The following is a 16,209-nucleotide window of genomic DNA, read 5'->3' as shown; positions in this document are numbered from 1 at the left end:
CTCTTAATTTGTAAGGGACTGCTATGTGTCAGAAGCTTTCAAATGCATTAACCCATCTAATTTGAAGATAATCCTGTAAGGTCAGCTGGGTGAGTTCACCTTCTTCACTCCATAGCATTTTCTGCACTTCCTTTTGCAACACCATCTGTCACCTCAGTAGGCTGAGGATTTCCTCTTTCCATCTGATGCAGGGATAGAATCTTACCCACCTTCTCTGCTACCCTCCACATGATTTGTTCTTGTCTGAACACCTGTATAGGTGCCACTAGTCACACTGAAAGCCAGTATGTTCCTGGGGGCAGATGCCAGACAGAAGGCAGTGGAAGGCTGGTTCTTTTCAAATTCCAGCTGGCATGTTCACCAAGGAACAGTTTCTTATGTCCTAGGAGGAGCCCAGGATTTGTAAGAACTCAGCTTCAGGAGATGGCTGCTCTTCTTTTACCTTTTATCAAGGAATGGGATTCCTGAGCACCATCCATTTGCCTGTTCAGTCCCCAGCTTCAGACAAGAAGCTCACTAAAAATCCTTCTGCAAATATGCTAGTGGCTTAGACAAACTACTCTCTACATTCAGTGATGTATCCCAAGAATCAAGAGATTATGGGCAAAGCAGACTCCACTCACACCCCACTGGGAAAACAAAGAGTATTTAGAGGACTCCCAGGGAGAGAGGACGAGGTGTCTAAAGTCACAGTCCAGAATGGCTGTGGCTATGGGACAGGACTGAGGGTGCGTGGTGGAAAAGTCAGGGAACTTTTGCAGGGCTAGGAATGTTCCACGTCCTGGGGAGGGCAGGTGATTCTGTGCAGCCTCCAGAGGTAGCAGGGAAGAGCAAGCAGCGGGCTAGGTTCCCAGAGGTGGAACAGAGGGTACATGAGGGGGACCAGATGAAGGGTGTTGTAACTCAGGAAAGTGTTGGAGCCAGACAGAAATGCTGGCTAGGAGTGTACTTGTCCCATGTGCTGAAGGAGAGAATCCAATATGTGGATGAGCACTTGTAGGCTTTCCCATAACGTGTTTCATAGTAGGTGCTCAACAGAAAGCACCCAACAGTCAGCTCCCAGGGGAACCATCATGCCCCTAATGCTGTTTGATTCTCATTGTCACCTTCTTTTGGCCTGCTTTTACTACCTTGGCCTGAGGGTCCTTCTTTTTGTCACCTGAGAGACATGATGCAGTGCTGAGAAATGAACTACTTACTATTCAGGAGGTGGGCCTCAGGCTGGCAGGAATGGGAAGAGCATGAGCTCCAGAAGAATCACACTAGAGATCTGGTTCCAGCCCTATTACTAGCCATGTTATCCTGGGAAATGCCCAAGCCCTGTGAGCCTTGGGTTCTTCATCTGTGAAGCAGGTGTGATAAGCCCTGTTCAACAGCACTGTTGGAGTGTATGCAATGTAAATGATGCACCTGGCTCAGGGCCTGGTGTAATTTAGAAGTTTAAAGAATGGCAGATGACTATATTTCTACTATTTGACCCCAGGCCCTAGCACTCTGAGATTTTGTTCTTGTTGATTTCTCCAGGACTTATCAGAAAATATGCAGCTTATTAGGACCTGGAAGAATTACTTAGCCAAAAAAAGAAGTTTTGTCAATGAATTTCAGTAAGTTTACCCACTCAGAGGGTATACTTCAAAATTTCAGTGTGCAGGGGTCTTCCTCAACTGGAATGCAACTCAGAGCTCCTAGAATATGAGTCAAGAATAAACTCCTTCCCTCTCAGCTTCTTTTCCATCTAAACCACTATTTTCATTCATTATATCACCACCCCAAATCTTTTCCCTTGTTTTAACTGGCCAAATTGCACTTCAGATAAGCTAGTTAGAATGTTTCTTTAATAGAGTCAGCTCTGGCTCTCACAACCAGGAAAAAAAGCACCTGGCCAGTGGCATCTGGGCCTCACATCCCAGCAGATTCATGCTTCTCTCTCAGGAAACCCATGTGTATGATGGGTATCCATCACCAACTTCGTGTGCTGTGTTCAACCGCACTGAGACAAGAGTGCAGGACACCTCCCATTCCTGCCCCAGGAGGAGATGCCTCTCTGTTTCATCCACCATCCAAAAGGAACTGCTGAGCAGGTTTCCCTTCCAAACTTTTCTCTCGTCCTCTGAGAATCTGGCTCTGGCCCCACCCCACTTCATTAGAATCAGCTCGCCCAAAAGGTACTGCAGTTTCCCAAAGCCCAAAAGGCCTTGGTTCAGGGCATGTACACTCCACCACTTCCTGTTGCTCCACACGCTCATCCCTCTCTTATTTTTCCTTTAGATCTTAGAGGATACCTGGCCACCATAGTTATGTGGCTGCAGATACTAGACTCTACCACCCTAAGGTCAGGGGTGGGCCTGGCTTACTGTAGCATCTCCAATACTAACCCAGGGCCTTCCAAATAGCGGAAGCTCAATGAATATTTTGGGAAAAAATGAGCCAGTGAGCAGGGGGACTTATTTATTCATATTTAATTCAGTTTCATTCTCAAAGAAGCCAAGCAAATTCAGGTACATAGGGTACACTAAGAGGTACAGGTAAGGCAAGAATTAACTATTGTTTAATTTCTTTATGTCTTTATCTCATGTATTTTACTGCTATGTTGTTTCACATTTCTAAAAAAACCTTAATCCTCTGCTCTTGTAGTGTCTGAATTCGAGAAATAACATGGGTTTCCCAGTATAAATGAAAAGCAAGACTCTTACTCCTAAACTATATAAAAAGCAGTAAGTCTGTCTACTGTCATACATAAAATGAATGTTGAAGTTCATTACACCATCCATTAGAAGGAACATTAGAACAATTCCAAAAGGAAACAAAGATAAACCTCCAAATCGCCCAATAGAACAGGAACTGAGAGATGGTCCACACTGTGTTCCCTCACACCCAACATGCTCCCCACTACTGAGAACTGTGACTGCTCTCTTCAAACATAGAGTGAAGAATGGGCCTCATGTAACAGAACAGGGAAAGTGGTGGATGTGGCCCTGGAACGTGCACTGGCCCAGGCCCTCCCACAACCTGCCCCACTGGCCCTAGCTGCAACTCCTGCTCAAACTCCTTTCTCCTCTCCCAAAGCCTCTTCATGCAGGGATGGGTAGGAAATGCGAACTCTTGCATTGACCCTGACCACATGCTCCAGGACTTTCACATAGCTGGTTTCAGCAAGGGCCCTTGGACCCCACAGGAACTCGTAGCGCACAGGATCACTGCCGGGCGCCTGGCGGTACTCCAGGTAGTTCTCCTGCACCCACTCTTGGGTGAGCAGCTTCCTGAGCTTCCAATAGACACTGTGCTCCCTCCCATCATACAGCCCCATCACACTCAACGCTTCCCAGATTGCCTCCTCCGGGGCGCGGCTGCCCTCCATTAAGATCATGCCCAGGACGATTATCAGGAGGCCGGTCTTGGGCGTACTCTGATCATCACCCAGCAGGCCATCATAGGAGAGGCCCAGGCAGGTGACAAGGATGTAGGAGTGGCCGGCAGGGTCCACTTCCTTCACATCAATGCCAAAGATCACCTGCATGCACTCAGAGGCTTTGCTGAAGATATCAGGAAAGTGGTTCTTGTAATTTTTGATGACACTCTCAAGCATTTCTGCCTTTGTGACCGGCTCCTTAATTTGATATTTGCGGAGCAGGAAACGAACTAACTCAGCCACTTTCTCATCAAGTGCTTCCCGGAACAGGGACTCCAGGTGAGCTGGGTCCGGGGAGGTGCTCGGCCCCTCCTCTTCATTGATGCTGGAACCCTCATCGGATTGGCTCCATAGAGTGCTGTCGGTGACAGTCAGGGAAGAGGAGGCACCCTCAGGACTCTGGGGAGGACTTGGTGACCCAGAATCAGTCACCTCCTCAAGGGTTCCCATGATCAGAGTAGAGGAGGAGGATGCAGCCTTCTGCTCCTCAGCTGTGGGAATCTGCACATCCATAAGCCCTGGTGCCTCTCCTTGGGCCTGAAGGCCTTCCTCAGCCTTGTAGCGCTGACTCTTCTGCCCAAGAAGCATGATGACTCAGGTCAGGGCAGCAGGAGAGTGTGGGCCGGAGCTGGGCAATTGAGACCCACAGGCCTGGGGAGAGAGGAAGCGTGTGAGAGGCCTCAGCTGGGTACTACACCCTGGATGCCCTAACAAAGGTCTACTTACAGGTCTTCTTCAGTGCTTCTCTGGGGCCTCCTGACCTCCTGGCTGGCCTGTTCTCTGCGAACCTGAAAGAGAAATTGAGAGGGCATCTCAGGGTGCAGCCTCCTGGCAAAGGCCAAGGCTCCAGGACTGACAAAAGGGCTGGTAGGGCCAGGAACTGTGGGGTTCCTGCTGTTCTGATGCCAGAGGGGCCTCTGGTATACATACAGGGGAAACACCACCTCAGCTTGACTGCTACTACTGCCTGGGCCTCTTATGCTCTGTGATTGAAGATACTGCCTCAGACCAAGACCTCACAGCCTGGTTCCTGGAGCTCCTAGAAGATAAATCGAGGGGAACTCAGGCTGCAGACTGCAAGCACAGCCCCAGCACCCCAGTGCTGTCAGGAGGGTGAGCCTGACTCTGTGAGCTCCCCACTATTTTATGTGGATGGTCCTTTCTGTGCTCATTCACGGCCCTCATCTTTCTCCTGGCAGGGCCTGGATCTGGCCCTTTTGCTGGCCTGAGAAACTTTCAGATCAAGAGTTTACATCCCTGATATGGAAGACAAGGACATGAAGGGACCCACATCTGGCCCCACATGCCCAAGGCCTCCTGGGAAAAAAGCAATAGCTACACAAAATACAATGGGGCCCACGTGTCCTGTCCTAGGGTGAGAAAAAAGCGATAGCTACACAAAATACATTGGGGCCCATGTGTCCTGGGCTGACCTGAGGCCACTTCCTTAATCCAAGGACCTATCTCCAGGAGACACTGGAAGAGCAAATGAGGGGATTCCATCCACCCACCTTTCCCTGCACTTCCCATGGCTGACAGAAGGTGCAGGGTGGGGTTTGGTCCTGTGTGTTTGGTGAGTGGTGTCCTCTGAGTCCCTGACTCCTGGCAGGGCCTTGGACCCCCGCTCTGCTGACCTGAATGCAGTGCCCTCAGACCAAGGCCTTCTTCTCCCTGAGACCAATGAGTCTGGTATAACACAGGGGCCTCAGCTGATAGTCCTGCTCATGCTCTCAGGGGTGACAAAAGAGGCCGGGCAGATTTCTGTTGGGCCCCCATCTGTTTTTTGCCTGCTAGGAGAACCATCGAGGGTACCCTCAGTCTTCCCTCAGTGTTGTCACCTAGACTCTTGGTAGATTCTTGGACCGCTGAGTCTGTTGCCCACATGGGGGTCCCTGTTTTGTCCTGAGTTGCCCTCTGAGAACAAGGTCCTCACTTCCCTGAGATCTCAAGAGAGAAATGAGGAGCCACCACATCTGATGACCACTGGGTGGGGTGTCCAGGGGTGACACTAGGATCTGTCCCTACTTGTTCTTGAGTGGTGGGTTCTAAGATCTTCAGGAGGTTATTCATCTTTCCCCTGATGAAGCCCGCCCTTCCTCAACCCACAACACCCTGATATGAGCAGACATCTCCCCTTACCACCAAGACCTTATCTTCCTGCGTTTCCCCAACTTCCTGCCCACAGTACAGATGAGATCTCCACTTAGGGCCACCCTTGATCGGGTTCCCCCAGCGATAATAACCAAAGTTAGCCAGACTTTGTGGGGTCCCTTCTTTCCAGGCCAGGAGTACCCCCAGTCATCACAAAGTGAGCACATCTTGGGTCCTGCAGATCCTGTGACCCCGTCCCTCTGTTGAACAGGTGTGGCTCCCTCTGCTGAGCTGAGGACGCCCTTCAGACCCAGGTTGCTACCTCCCTGAGACCCAGGAGGCAGAAGTAAGGAGGCACTACATGGACAACCCTGCATGGGATTCCCACGGCTGACAGAAGTAGTAGGTTTCATGGGGTCTTTCTCTGTCTGGGTGTCATCCACGTATTCATATTTACTCCACGACAAGGCATGGCCCTTTCCTTCCTGCTGAACCGTGGATGTGTCTTGCATGCCAAGGCCACCATCTCCTTGAGGCCCCCTACCAGAAAGCGGGGGGGCCACTTCCCTTCCCCACTGTCCTGCCTTGGGTGCCCAGACCTGAGAGCGGGAGCAGGTTTCCTAGGTCCATGATGGGAGGTCTGCTGAGTCCTCCTTAAGGGCTCTGGGGCACCTCTCTCCAGTGATCTGAGACTCCACTCCTCAGACCACAGCCCTCTCCTTTCTGACACCCTGAAAATGCAGCAAGGATGCGCCACATGCAGCCACAGATCCTGGGACCTCCCAAGGCTGAGATCTCCACTGATCTGGAGTCCAAGGACCCCTGAGTCCTCCCTCTTCTTCTTCTCCTTGACTCCTGGCAGGGCTGTTCACCACCCCCCTGCTGACTTGAGTTTCAGTCCCTCGGATTCCTGAGGCCAAATGTGGAGGCCCCTCAGTCTCAGACAGGTAGGGTGGGCCCCCTGTCCTGGGGTCCTGGGTCCCCTCGGGCCTCCCTCATCTCCCAGCATAGCCTGGGCCCTCCCTCTGCTCCTCTGAGTCCGTGCTCATGAAGCCCCTTTGCTGCATCAGCCCCGGATGCGGACGTCAGAATCAGCGAGCCCGGCCGCCATGCCCGGCCGCCATGCCCGGCCGCCATGCCCGGCCGCCATGCCCGGCCGCCATGCCCGGCCGCCATGCCCGGCCGCCATGCCCGGCCGCCATGCCCGGCCGCCATGCCCGGCCGCCATGCCTAGGGCTTCCCAGGGCTGACAGTAGGGGCAGAGATGTGCTCTGTGGAGCCTCAGCCCTCCCTCAGGGTCCTGCCCTTGATGCCTGGCAGAACCTGGGCCCTGCCCTCTGCTAACCAGCCCTGCTCTGGTCACACCAAGCTCTCACTCCAGATTCCCCTGGGGCTTAAGCGCAGGGCTGGCGAGGGTTGGCCCAGCCAGACAAGTCTGCCCCCTGGTGGTCCAGGGCTGGCAGCAGGGGCGGCGCTAGATTATTTTGGGTCCTATATGAATGAGGGGTGGGGGCCTCCTCAGTCCTCCCTCAGGGTCTCACCTTGCCTCCTCACAGACCCTGAGCCCGCTTCCCTCAGCCGATCTCAAGCCGACCCCTCAGAACCAGGCCCTTGCTTCTCTCTGATCCCCGCGGCCACGTCAGTGGCGTCACATCCGTCCACCCAGGGCTCACCTGGGTGGACAACAGGGGCGGAACCGGATTCTAGTGGGGCGGGGGATGAGGGAGGAGCGGTTCAATCATCCCTCAAGGTTCTCACGTTGAGATCTGGCAGAGCCTGGAGCTCCGTACTCTGCTGATGGTGTCTGCTTCCCTCAGACCAAGGTTCTGCTTCCGAGTCCCCTGAGGTGGCAGTGGGGGGAAGGGTGTGGTGGGGGGACAAGGCTGCTGGGGTCTTTCAGGGCTGACATGAGGGTCTGAGCTGAATTATGTGGCCCCTCTATGTGGTGTGGGTGGACCCTCAGTCCTCACTCAGGAGGGTCCTCTTCTTGACTCTTGGCTCTTTTAGGAGATACTCTGTTTCTGTCACCTCTGAGCATTTGCACAGCTGCACCCCTTGCAGAGAATGGCTGCGGGTCCCAGGCCAGATTCTCCCTGTGGGTTTGCAGCACCTACGATTGTAGTGACCTCTGGGAGAAGAGGCACACCTTCCCACGGGGGCTCTTCCCCAGTTAGAAGAGGATTTTGCAAAACTTTTGTACTAAATGATTTATTTTTACACTGAAGAAACTGAGTAGCTGCAATAAATTTGTGGAAGTCCTGAGTTTTGAAGTTACCTAACAATTCCTATTCCACTTTAGTGATTTTCATAATTTAATTCGCATTCGTATAGTAAGAAACAAATTTTAAATCTATGCCAATTGTATATGTGCATTATATTTATGTTTATATGCATAAACACATATATGTATGTATATGTTTATATTATATATGTATAATTATATGTATGTACGTGTATATATCTTTACATATATTTATACATATATGTATGTCGACTATATGTACTTATTTTATCAAACAATATCTACTCATACAATGTGTGATTCACTCATACTATTCTATTTCTAGTTCATTATATATATTTGATTAAAATAATAGTATTTTGGAAGGTAGTCCTAACCTACTCTTTGTTTCTAGTTGTTATTGGCAGAATTCTGGAGCCATGGTGTCTCAATCAATCCAATTTTCCTGGTGTCCTGATATTACCCCTGGGCTACTGGCCTCGTGTTTTGAGGTGCAGACTCGGATCCTACACTGATGTGGGGTGGTCCTTTAAAACTTTTCCTGCAACTCACCCTGTCGTCTGCGGTGGCTGCAGACCTCCTCAACCTCCCTGCCTCTCCACCTGCCCAGAACACAAGTACCAGTTCAACACAGTTTTCAATTTTCCCCAGGGTTTTCTCTGTTTTGTTGTTTAGACTTTGTTGCTGATATTGTTGTTTTATTTTTCTTTTTCCCTTCTATATTTTTACACAGTTCATTTTGGGAGTAGAGCACAGCAGCCTGGGCTTGATTGTCACTTTGGCAGCTACAGGTAGGCATTAACTGTTTATTTAATTTAAGTAAGATTTACACCTTTGCCGTATTCTATTCCTCATCAGTGAACATCATATACTACTCCATTTATTTGGGAATTTTTTCTCTGAATCTGTCAGCAAACTTGTACAGTTGCTTCTGTAAATGTCTTGCATATTTTGGTTAGGCTTCTTCTTCTTTATATTTTGGATTTAAATGCTGTTGGGGATGGTATATTTTTCATTTTATGTTCTAAGTTGCTCATCTGTGACAAGTCTCTTGTATTCGCTGCAGTGGTCTTTGTATGCTGTCTTCTGAAGTCTCTTATTCATTTGAACGTTCCATGTGTCTCTTCCTTTGAATTTTCTTGATGGTCATATTTTGAAAAATATGATCTATTTCTTTTCAATCTTCATACCTCTTTTTCATCTTGATATCCATAGCTCTCTTTTTCATTTCAACATTCACTGCAGCTGTGAACGGTAGCAGTGAAAGCATACATCAATGACTTGCTCCTGACGAGAATGGGAATGCTTCTAACATTTCACATTCAAGTATGTTTCCTGTCAGTTTTAGAAAATTAAAGTGCCTTTTAATCTTCATTTGCTAAAAATGTTAATTTGAAAATATCATAAAATTCATTTCAGAGGCTTTTTCTGTATTTTTATTCCTTGCATACGAGCTGCTTGTTCATTAGTCCACTGTTGTGTTGAATATACAATTATCTATTTAGGACATTTGCTGCAATATGAGTGAACACTTGGCTCATATGTTCTTTTTATAAAGGCTGGATGTCTTTATCTTTTTTTTCCCCCCAATGCAGGAGAAGGAGCCTTGGAGAATTCGTTGAATAATTGCCCGTATTTTGGGATTATTTGGAAGAGTTAATATGGTGATTCGTTTTCCCTGAACACTTGGGGGAACTGACCCACAAAACTGCCTGCCTTAGAACGGTAGAGGGTGGATTGAGCTTTAAATACATTTTCAGTTTGCGGACGTACCATTGGTTTTATCCATTCACCAATTGGAAAAAGTATTGATTGTCAATTTCAAATAAGCTGCTATATATGTTTTTGTGTACGTGATTTTGTGTGTATGAACCTGTTTCCAATTTTCCTTGATAAAACCTAGGAGTACAATTGCTGTGTGTAATGGTAAGTCTAAGTTTTGCTATATTAGAAATAGCCAAAGCCCCTTCTAGCGTGAATGTGTTCTTTTTCTTCTCTACCAGCAATGAAAGAGAATGCCACATCTTTTGTACAATTTGGTATTTTCAGGTTGTTGCATTGTATCAATTGTAACAGGTGGGTAGAAGAATGTTACTGCTGTTTACATTTGTATTTTTATTGAATAATTATGGTAATCATCTTTTCATATGCTTTTTTGTGATCTGTGTATCTTCATTGGTGAAGTCTCGAAATCATTTACTATTTTATTGGACTCTTCATTTTTATGTGGTTGCATGTTATAAGGTGTTTATTCATTCAGTATATGAATCCTTTATCTGACATGGGGTTTACAAGTATTTTCTCCCCATTTTTGGCTTTTTTCCCCATTCCTTTAAGTGTTTTTTTTTTTTTAGTAAACATTTTAGAGTAATTTTAAATTTACAGAAAAGTTGCGAAGACAGTTAAGAGGGTTTTCCTATACATCATGTCTAGTTTCTCCTATTATTAACATCATGCAATAATATGATACATTCTTCATAATTCATAAATCAATATTCACCTGCACATTCCTGTCATTGTTTGAGGATCCCATCTAGGATACCATGCTACTTTAGTCATCATGTCTCCTTAGAATCCTCTAAGCTGTGATAGTTTCTCAGACTATTCTTGTTTTTGATGACTTTAACAGTTTTGGGGAGTATCGATCAGGCTATTTGTGGAATTACCCTCATTTGGTATTTGTCTGAGTTTTTTCATATATAGACTTGAGTAATGGCTTTGGGATAGGAGACCAGAGAGGCGAAATGCCATTCTCATTACACGATATTTTAGCAACATGACTCATCGCTGTTGATGTTGACTGATGAACTGGCTGAGGTAGTGTTGTCAGGATTTCCCTCTGCAAGGTTATTACATTCCCCCCTTTCTGTGTTGTGCTTTATAAAAGAAAGTCACTAAGGGCAGCCACTGGGTAGTAGGGAAGTATGGTCCACCTTCTTGGGAAGGGGCAGTATTGACATGAATGATTTGGGATTCTTCTCAATGGGAGATTTGTTTATTCTCCCCCATTATTTGTATTTATTTAACCTTCAATTTATCTCGGCTGAACTCATGGTAATTTGTTATATGTTTGGGGTTATAATTCAACACCAACACCACTTTTATTTTTCTGCTCAGATTGTTCCATCTTTGTCCATTGGAAGCTCTTTCAGTTGGCTCTGATGTCCCCTTCACGTAACTGAGCCATTACATTTGTTTGTAGCTCTGTCTTACTTTATGGTATGACAAGATGATGCAGGCTCATTTTTATATTTCCTGTTCCAGTCATAGAAGAGTCAATTTTCCATGGTTTCTGCTTCCTTTTATGGGAGAAGAGTATTGGAATGTGAGAGGTGGGTGCTTGGCATGCTCATTGTTCCTGAGGATTTGTTATTCCTAGCCACCTCAATTCTCAGAGTAAGGATATATATTTTGGTATATTAAGCTGTGTATATACACATATCTATAATCAGAATTCTTAAACCCAGTCCCTTTGAGAAATAGCTTTAGAAGCCAGACAATACTGCTTCAGTACAGTTTCTTTTAACTTCGGTCCCAGAGACTAACTTCCACAGGTACTTAGGCCAGAACCATATCCGCAGATACTCATTAGAGGTTGTTTCATAGATTTGTAACACAGTTATATTGTTTTGTCATATTCTATACTCCACCTTGGCATTCCTCGACCTCCTAATTTTTTCAATTTTGCATACATTGAGGTTTACTCTTTGTGCTTTAAGGTTTTATGCTTTTTGACAAATGCATAATATATTCCATTTTTTGACAGCATGTCATCAATCATGACATGACAAAATCAATCATTACAGTAGCCTAGAGAATAGTTTCACCTGTCTAATAAATTCCTTCTGCTTATCCTAGTCATACCTTTTCCCCACCCCTGATCCCTGGCCACAACAGGTATTTTTACTGTCGTTATAGTCTTGTCTTTCCAGAACGTCAAATAAATTGCATCATATACTATGTAGCCTTTTTGGACTGGCTTCTTTTACTTAGAATTAAGCATTTAAGATTTATTCATGTTTTTGTGTGCCTAGATAGGTAAATATTTTGGTTGATGAATAGTGTTCTGTTGTTGTTGGACCACAGTTTGTTTATTCATCTGTCTCTTGAAGAACATCTTCGTTGTTTCCAGTTTTGGCCAATTATTAAATAAGCTGCCACACCCATTCATATGCAGGTTTTTTTTGTGGGCATAAATTTGCAAATTAGTTCAATGTATACCTAGGAGTGTCAAGAATTTGTTCAGCTTTGTAAAAAAATCAACTGACAAACCATCTTTGAAAGTGGCTGTACTACTTTGCATTCCCAACAGCAACAAATGAGAGTTCCTTGTTGCCAGGAATTGGTATTGTCAGTATTTGGATTTTGGACATTCTAATAAGTGTGTATCTTTGTTATTTAATTCATAATTCTCTAATAAAGAATGACATTGACTATGTTGTCTTATGCTTATTTTTTATGTGTACATGTTTTTTGTTAATTTGTCTGTTCAGAGCTTTTGCACATCTATTAATAGAGATTTCTTGTTTGTTTTCTTATTTACTTTTAAGCATTTTCTGTATATTCTGAATAGTTCTCATTGTTTAGTTTTATACTTTCTCTGTAGATTTTGGATACAAGTCCTCTATGAGATGTATGTTTTGCAAATATTTTCTTAAAGTCTGTAGCTTATCTTTCCTTTTTCTTACCAGTGCCTTTTACAGAGCAGTAGTTTTGTTTTTAATTTTTAGAATGTCCAACTTTTCAATTTTGTCTTCTATGGGCATGCTTTTGATGTTGTATGTAAAAACCCATCACCAATATCAAGGCCATGTAGATCTCCATTTATGTTTTCCTCCAGAAATTCTATAATTTTACATTTTATATTTGAGTCTGTGAAGTATTTTAAGATAATTGTTTGTGAAAGTTGTAAGGCTCTTTCTAGGTTCATTTCTTTGCATATTGATATGCATTTGTTCAGGTACCTTTTGGTGGAAAGACTGTCATTTCTCCATAGAATTGAATTTGCACCTTTGTCAAAAATCAGTAGACTGTATTTGTGTGGGTCTTTTTCTGGGCTCTATTTAGTTCCATTGATGTGTATCTGTTCTTTTGCCAATAGCATACTTTCTTGATTACTGTAGGTTGACAGAATAACTGTATATCAAAGCTAACATCAACCATGAGAAACCATTCATATGTCTAGTGATTTCCTTTTATATGATGTAATGAGAATGACATTTTACCTCTGAGATCTTCTCCTAAATGTCCCTATCTCTATTCTTTTTTTTTTTAATTTTTATTTTCAGTTCAAGGGTACATGTGCAGGTTTGTTACATAGGTAAACTGGTGGCATGGGGGTTTGTTGTACAGATTATTTCATCACCCAGGTATTAAGCCTAGTGCCCATTAGTTATTTTTCCTGATCCTCTTCCTCCTCCCACCCTCCACCATCTGAGAAGCACCAGTGTGTGTTGTTCTCCTCTATGTGCCCATGTGTTCTCATCATTTAGCTCCCACTTATAAGTGAGAACATGTGGTATTTGGTTTTCTGTTCCTTTGTGAGTTTGCTAAGGATAATGGCCGCCAGCTCCATCCATGTTCCTGCAAAGGACAGGATCTCATTATTTTTTACGGCTGCATAGTATTCCATAGTGTATATGTACAACATTATCTTTATTCAGTCCATCATTGATGGGCATTTAGGTTGATTTCATGTCTTTGCTATTGTCCATGATGCTGCAATGAACATACATGTCCTTGTGTCTTTATAATAGAATGAGTTATATTCCTTTGGGTATATACCAATAATTTGATTGCTGGGTCAAAATGTATTTCTGTTTTTAGGTCTTTGAGGAACTGCCATACTATCTTCCACAATGGTTGAACTAATTTACACTCCCATCAACAGTTTATAAGCGTTCCTTTTTCTTTGTAACCTCCTCAGCATCTGTTATTTTTTGATTTTTTAGTAATAGCCATTCTGACTGCTGTGAGATGGTATCTCATTGTGGTTTTGATTTGCATTTCTCTAATGATCAGTGATGTTGAGCTTTTTTTTCATATGCTTGTTGGCCGCATATATGTTTTCTGTCTTCTTCTGAAAAGTATCTGTTCATGTCCTTTGCCCACTTTTTAACGGGGTTGTTTATTTTCTTCTTGTAAATTTGTTTAAGTTCCTTATAGACGCTGGATATTAGATCTTTGTAAGATGCATAGTTTGCAAAAATTTCCTCTCATTTTGCAGGTTTTCTGTTCACTTTGTTGATAGTTTCCTTTGCTGTGCAGAAGCGTTTTAGTTTAATTAGATCCCATTTGTCAATTTTTGCTTTTGTTGCAATTGCTTTCAGCATGTTTGTCATGAAATCTTTGCCCATTGCTATGTCCTGAATGGTATTGTTTAGGTTATTTTCCAGGGTTTTCATAGTTTGTAGTTTTACATTTAAGTCTTTGATCAATCTTGAGTTAATTTTTGTATATGGTATAAGGAAAGGGTCCAGGTTTTTTTTTTTTTTTTTGAGACGGAGTCTCACTTTGTCACCCAGGCTGGAGTGCAGTGGCGCAATCTCGGCTCACTGCAAGCTCTGCCTCCCAGGTTCACGCCATTCTCCTGCCTCAGCCTCCTGAGTAGCTGGGACTACAGGCACCCGCCACCACGTCCGGCTAAGTTTTTGTATTTTTGGTAGAGACGGGGTTTCACCATGTTAGCCAGGATGGTCTCAATCTCCTGACCTCGTGATCCGCCCGCCTTGGCCTCCCAAAGTGCCGGGATTACAGGCACGAGCCACCGCGCCTGGCCAGGGTCCAGTTTTAATCTTCTGCATATGGCTAGCCAATTATCCCAGCACCATTTGTTGAATAGGGAATCTTTTCCCCATATCTTGTTTTTGTCAGGTTTGTTGAAGATCAGATAGTTGTAGGTGTGTGGCCTTATTTCTGGGTTCTCAATTCTGTTCCATTCATCTATGTGTCTGTTTTTGTACCAGTACCATACTATTTTGATTATTATAGACCTGTAGTATAGTTTGAAGTTGGGTAGTGTGAAGCCACCAGCTTTGTTCTTTTTGCTTAGGATTGCCTTGGCTATTTGGGCTCTTTTTTGGTTTTACATAAATTTTAAAATAGTTTTTTTTTCTAGTTGTGTGAAGAATCTCAATGGTAGTTCAATAGGAATAGCATTGAATCTACAAATTGATTTGAGAAGTATGTCCATTTTTATGACATTGATTCTTCCTATCCATGAGCATAGGATGTTTTTCCATTTGTTTGTGTCATCTTTGATTTTTTTGAGCAATGTTTTGTAGTTCTCATTGTAGAGATCTTTCACCTGCCTGGCTAACTGTATTCCTAGGTATTTTATTCTTTTTGTGGCAATTGTGAATGAGAGTTCATTCCTGATTTGGCTCTTGGCTTGACTGTTGTTGGTGTGTAGGAATGTTACTGATTTTTGTACATTGATTTTGTATCCTGAGACTTTTCTGAAGTTATCAGCTTAAGAAGCTTTTGGGCTTAGACTATGGGGTTTTCTAGATATAGGTCATGTCATCTGCAAACAGGGATAGTTTAACTGACTGCCTCTCTTCCTATTTTGATGCCCTTTATTTCTTTCTCTTGACTGATTGTCATGTCCAGGACTTCCAGTCCTATGTTGAATGGGAGTGCTGAGAGAGTGCATCCTTCTCTTGCGCCGGTTTTCAAGGGAAATGCTTCAAGCTTTTGCCCATTTAGCATGATGTTGGCTGTGAGTTGTCATAGATGAGTCTTATTATTTTGAGGTATGTTCCTTCAATACCTATTTTATTGAGAGTTTTTAACATGAAGAGGTGTAGAATTATATTGAAAGCCTTTTCTGAATCTATGAAATAATCGTGTGATTTTGTCTTCAGTTCTGTTTATGTGATGAATTACATTTATTGATTTGTATATATTGAACCAACTTGTATCCAGGGATGAAACCTACTTGATCGTGGTAGATAAGCTTTTTGATGTGCTGCTGGATTTAGTTTGCCAGTATTTTGTTGAGGATTTTTGCATCACTCTTCATCAAGAATCAGGGTTCTTGCACTGATTCTTATTATCCTTATTATCTTTGTGGGCTTATGTACCTTCAGTCTTTGAGGTTTCTGACCTTTGGATGGATTTTTTCTTTTATCCCATTTGATGACCTTGAATGTTCGATTGTGGTGTAAGGTGAAGTGAGACTCCAGCCTGGGTGACAAAGTGAGACTCCATCTCAAAAAAAAAGTCAGCTGGCTGGCTTTGTTTCTGGGGGCCAACACTCAGCACTCAACACCTGGACTGTATGTTCTAATTCTGGGGGACTTGTATTGGGTCCCATCTTTGTTCTCTGGCTCCTCGAGGTTTGGAATCCACTGCACTGTGCAGGCAGAGGTACAACAGCTGTGGTAGAGTGTTTGTGGGTGCCAGGGTGCCTACCTCCCTGCGTGTGTTCACCACAGTGGCGGAGGCAATGCAGCTGGATGGGGGA

At 44.2% G+C, this 16,209-nt stretch overlaps 1 protein-coding gene across 1 annotated transcript; it reads right to left on the bottom strand.

Moving 5' to 3' along the window:
- Positions 1 to 1,315: 1,315 nt before the first annotated feature.
- Positions 1,316 to 7,206, bottom strand: LOC117978564 (melanoma-associated antigen 8). Its single transcript, XM_034951313.3, has 3 exons — positions 7,042 to 7,206; positions 4,136 to 4,197; positions 1,316 to 4,060 (listed from the first exon to the last, which is right to left on the bottom strand). Exon 3 carries the CDS (start codon positions 3,995 to 3,997, stop codon positions 3,041 to 3,043), a length of 957 nt encoding a protein of 318 aa, XP_034807204.1. The 5' UTR covers positions 3,998 to 4,060; positions 4,136 to 4,197; positions 7,042 to 7,206; the 3' UTR covers positions 1,316 to 3,040.
- Positions 7,207 to 16,209: the final 9,003 nt, after the last annotated feature.

The sequence above is a fragment of the Pan paniscus genome, chromosome X (genome assembly GCF_029289425.2).
Source record: "Pan paniscus chromosome X, NHGRI_mPanPan1-v2.0_pri, whole genome shotgun sequence".
NCBI lineage: Eukaryota > Metazoa > Chordata > Mammalia > Primates > Hominidae > Pan > Pan paniscus.
Note: the sequence above shows the minus strand (reverse complement) of the source record. Positions and strands in the feature narration are given on the sequence as shown.

What these genes read in the sequence shown, in the direction of transcription:
- LOC117978564 (XM_034951313.3), bottom strand. Translation starts at nt 3,997, where the DNA reads ATGCTTCTTGGGCAGAAGAGTCAGCGCTACAAGGCTGAGGAAGGCCTT.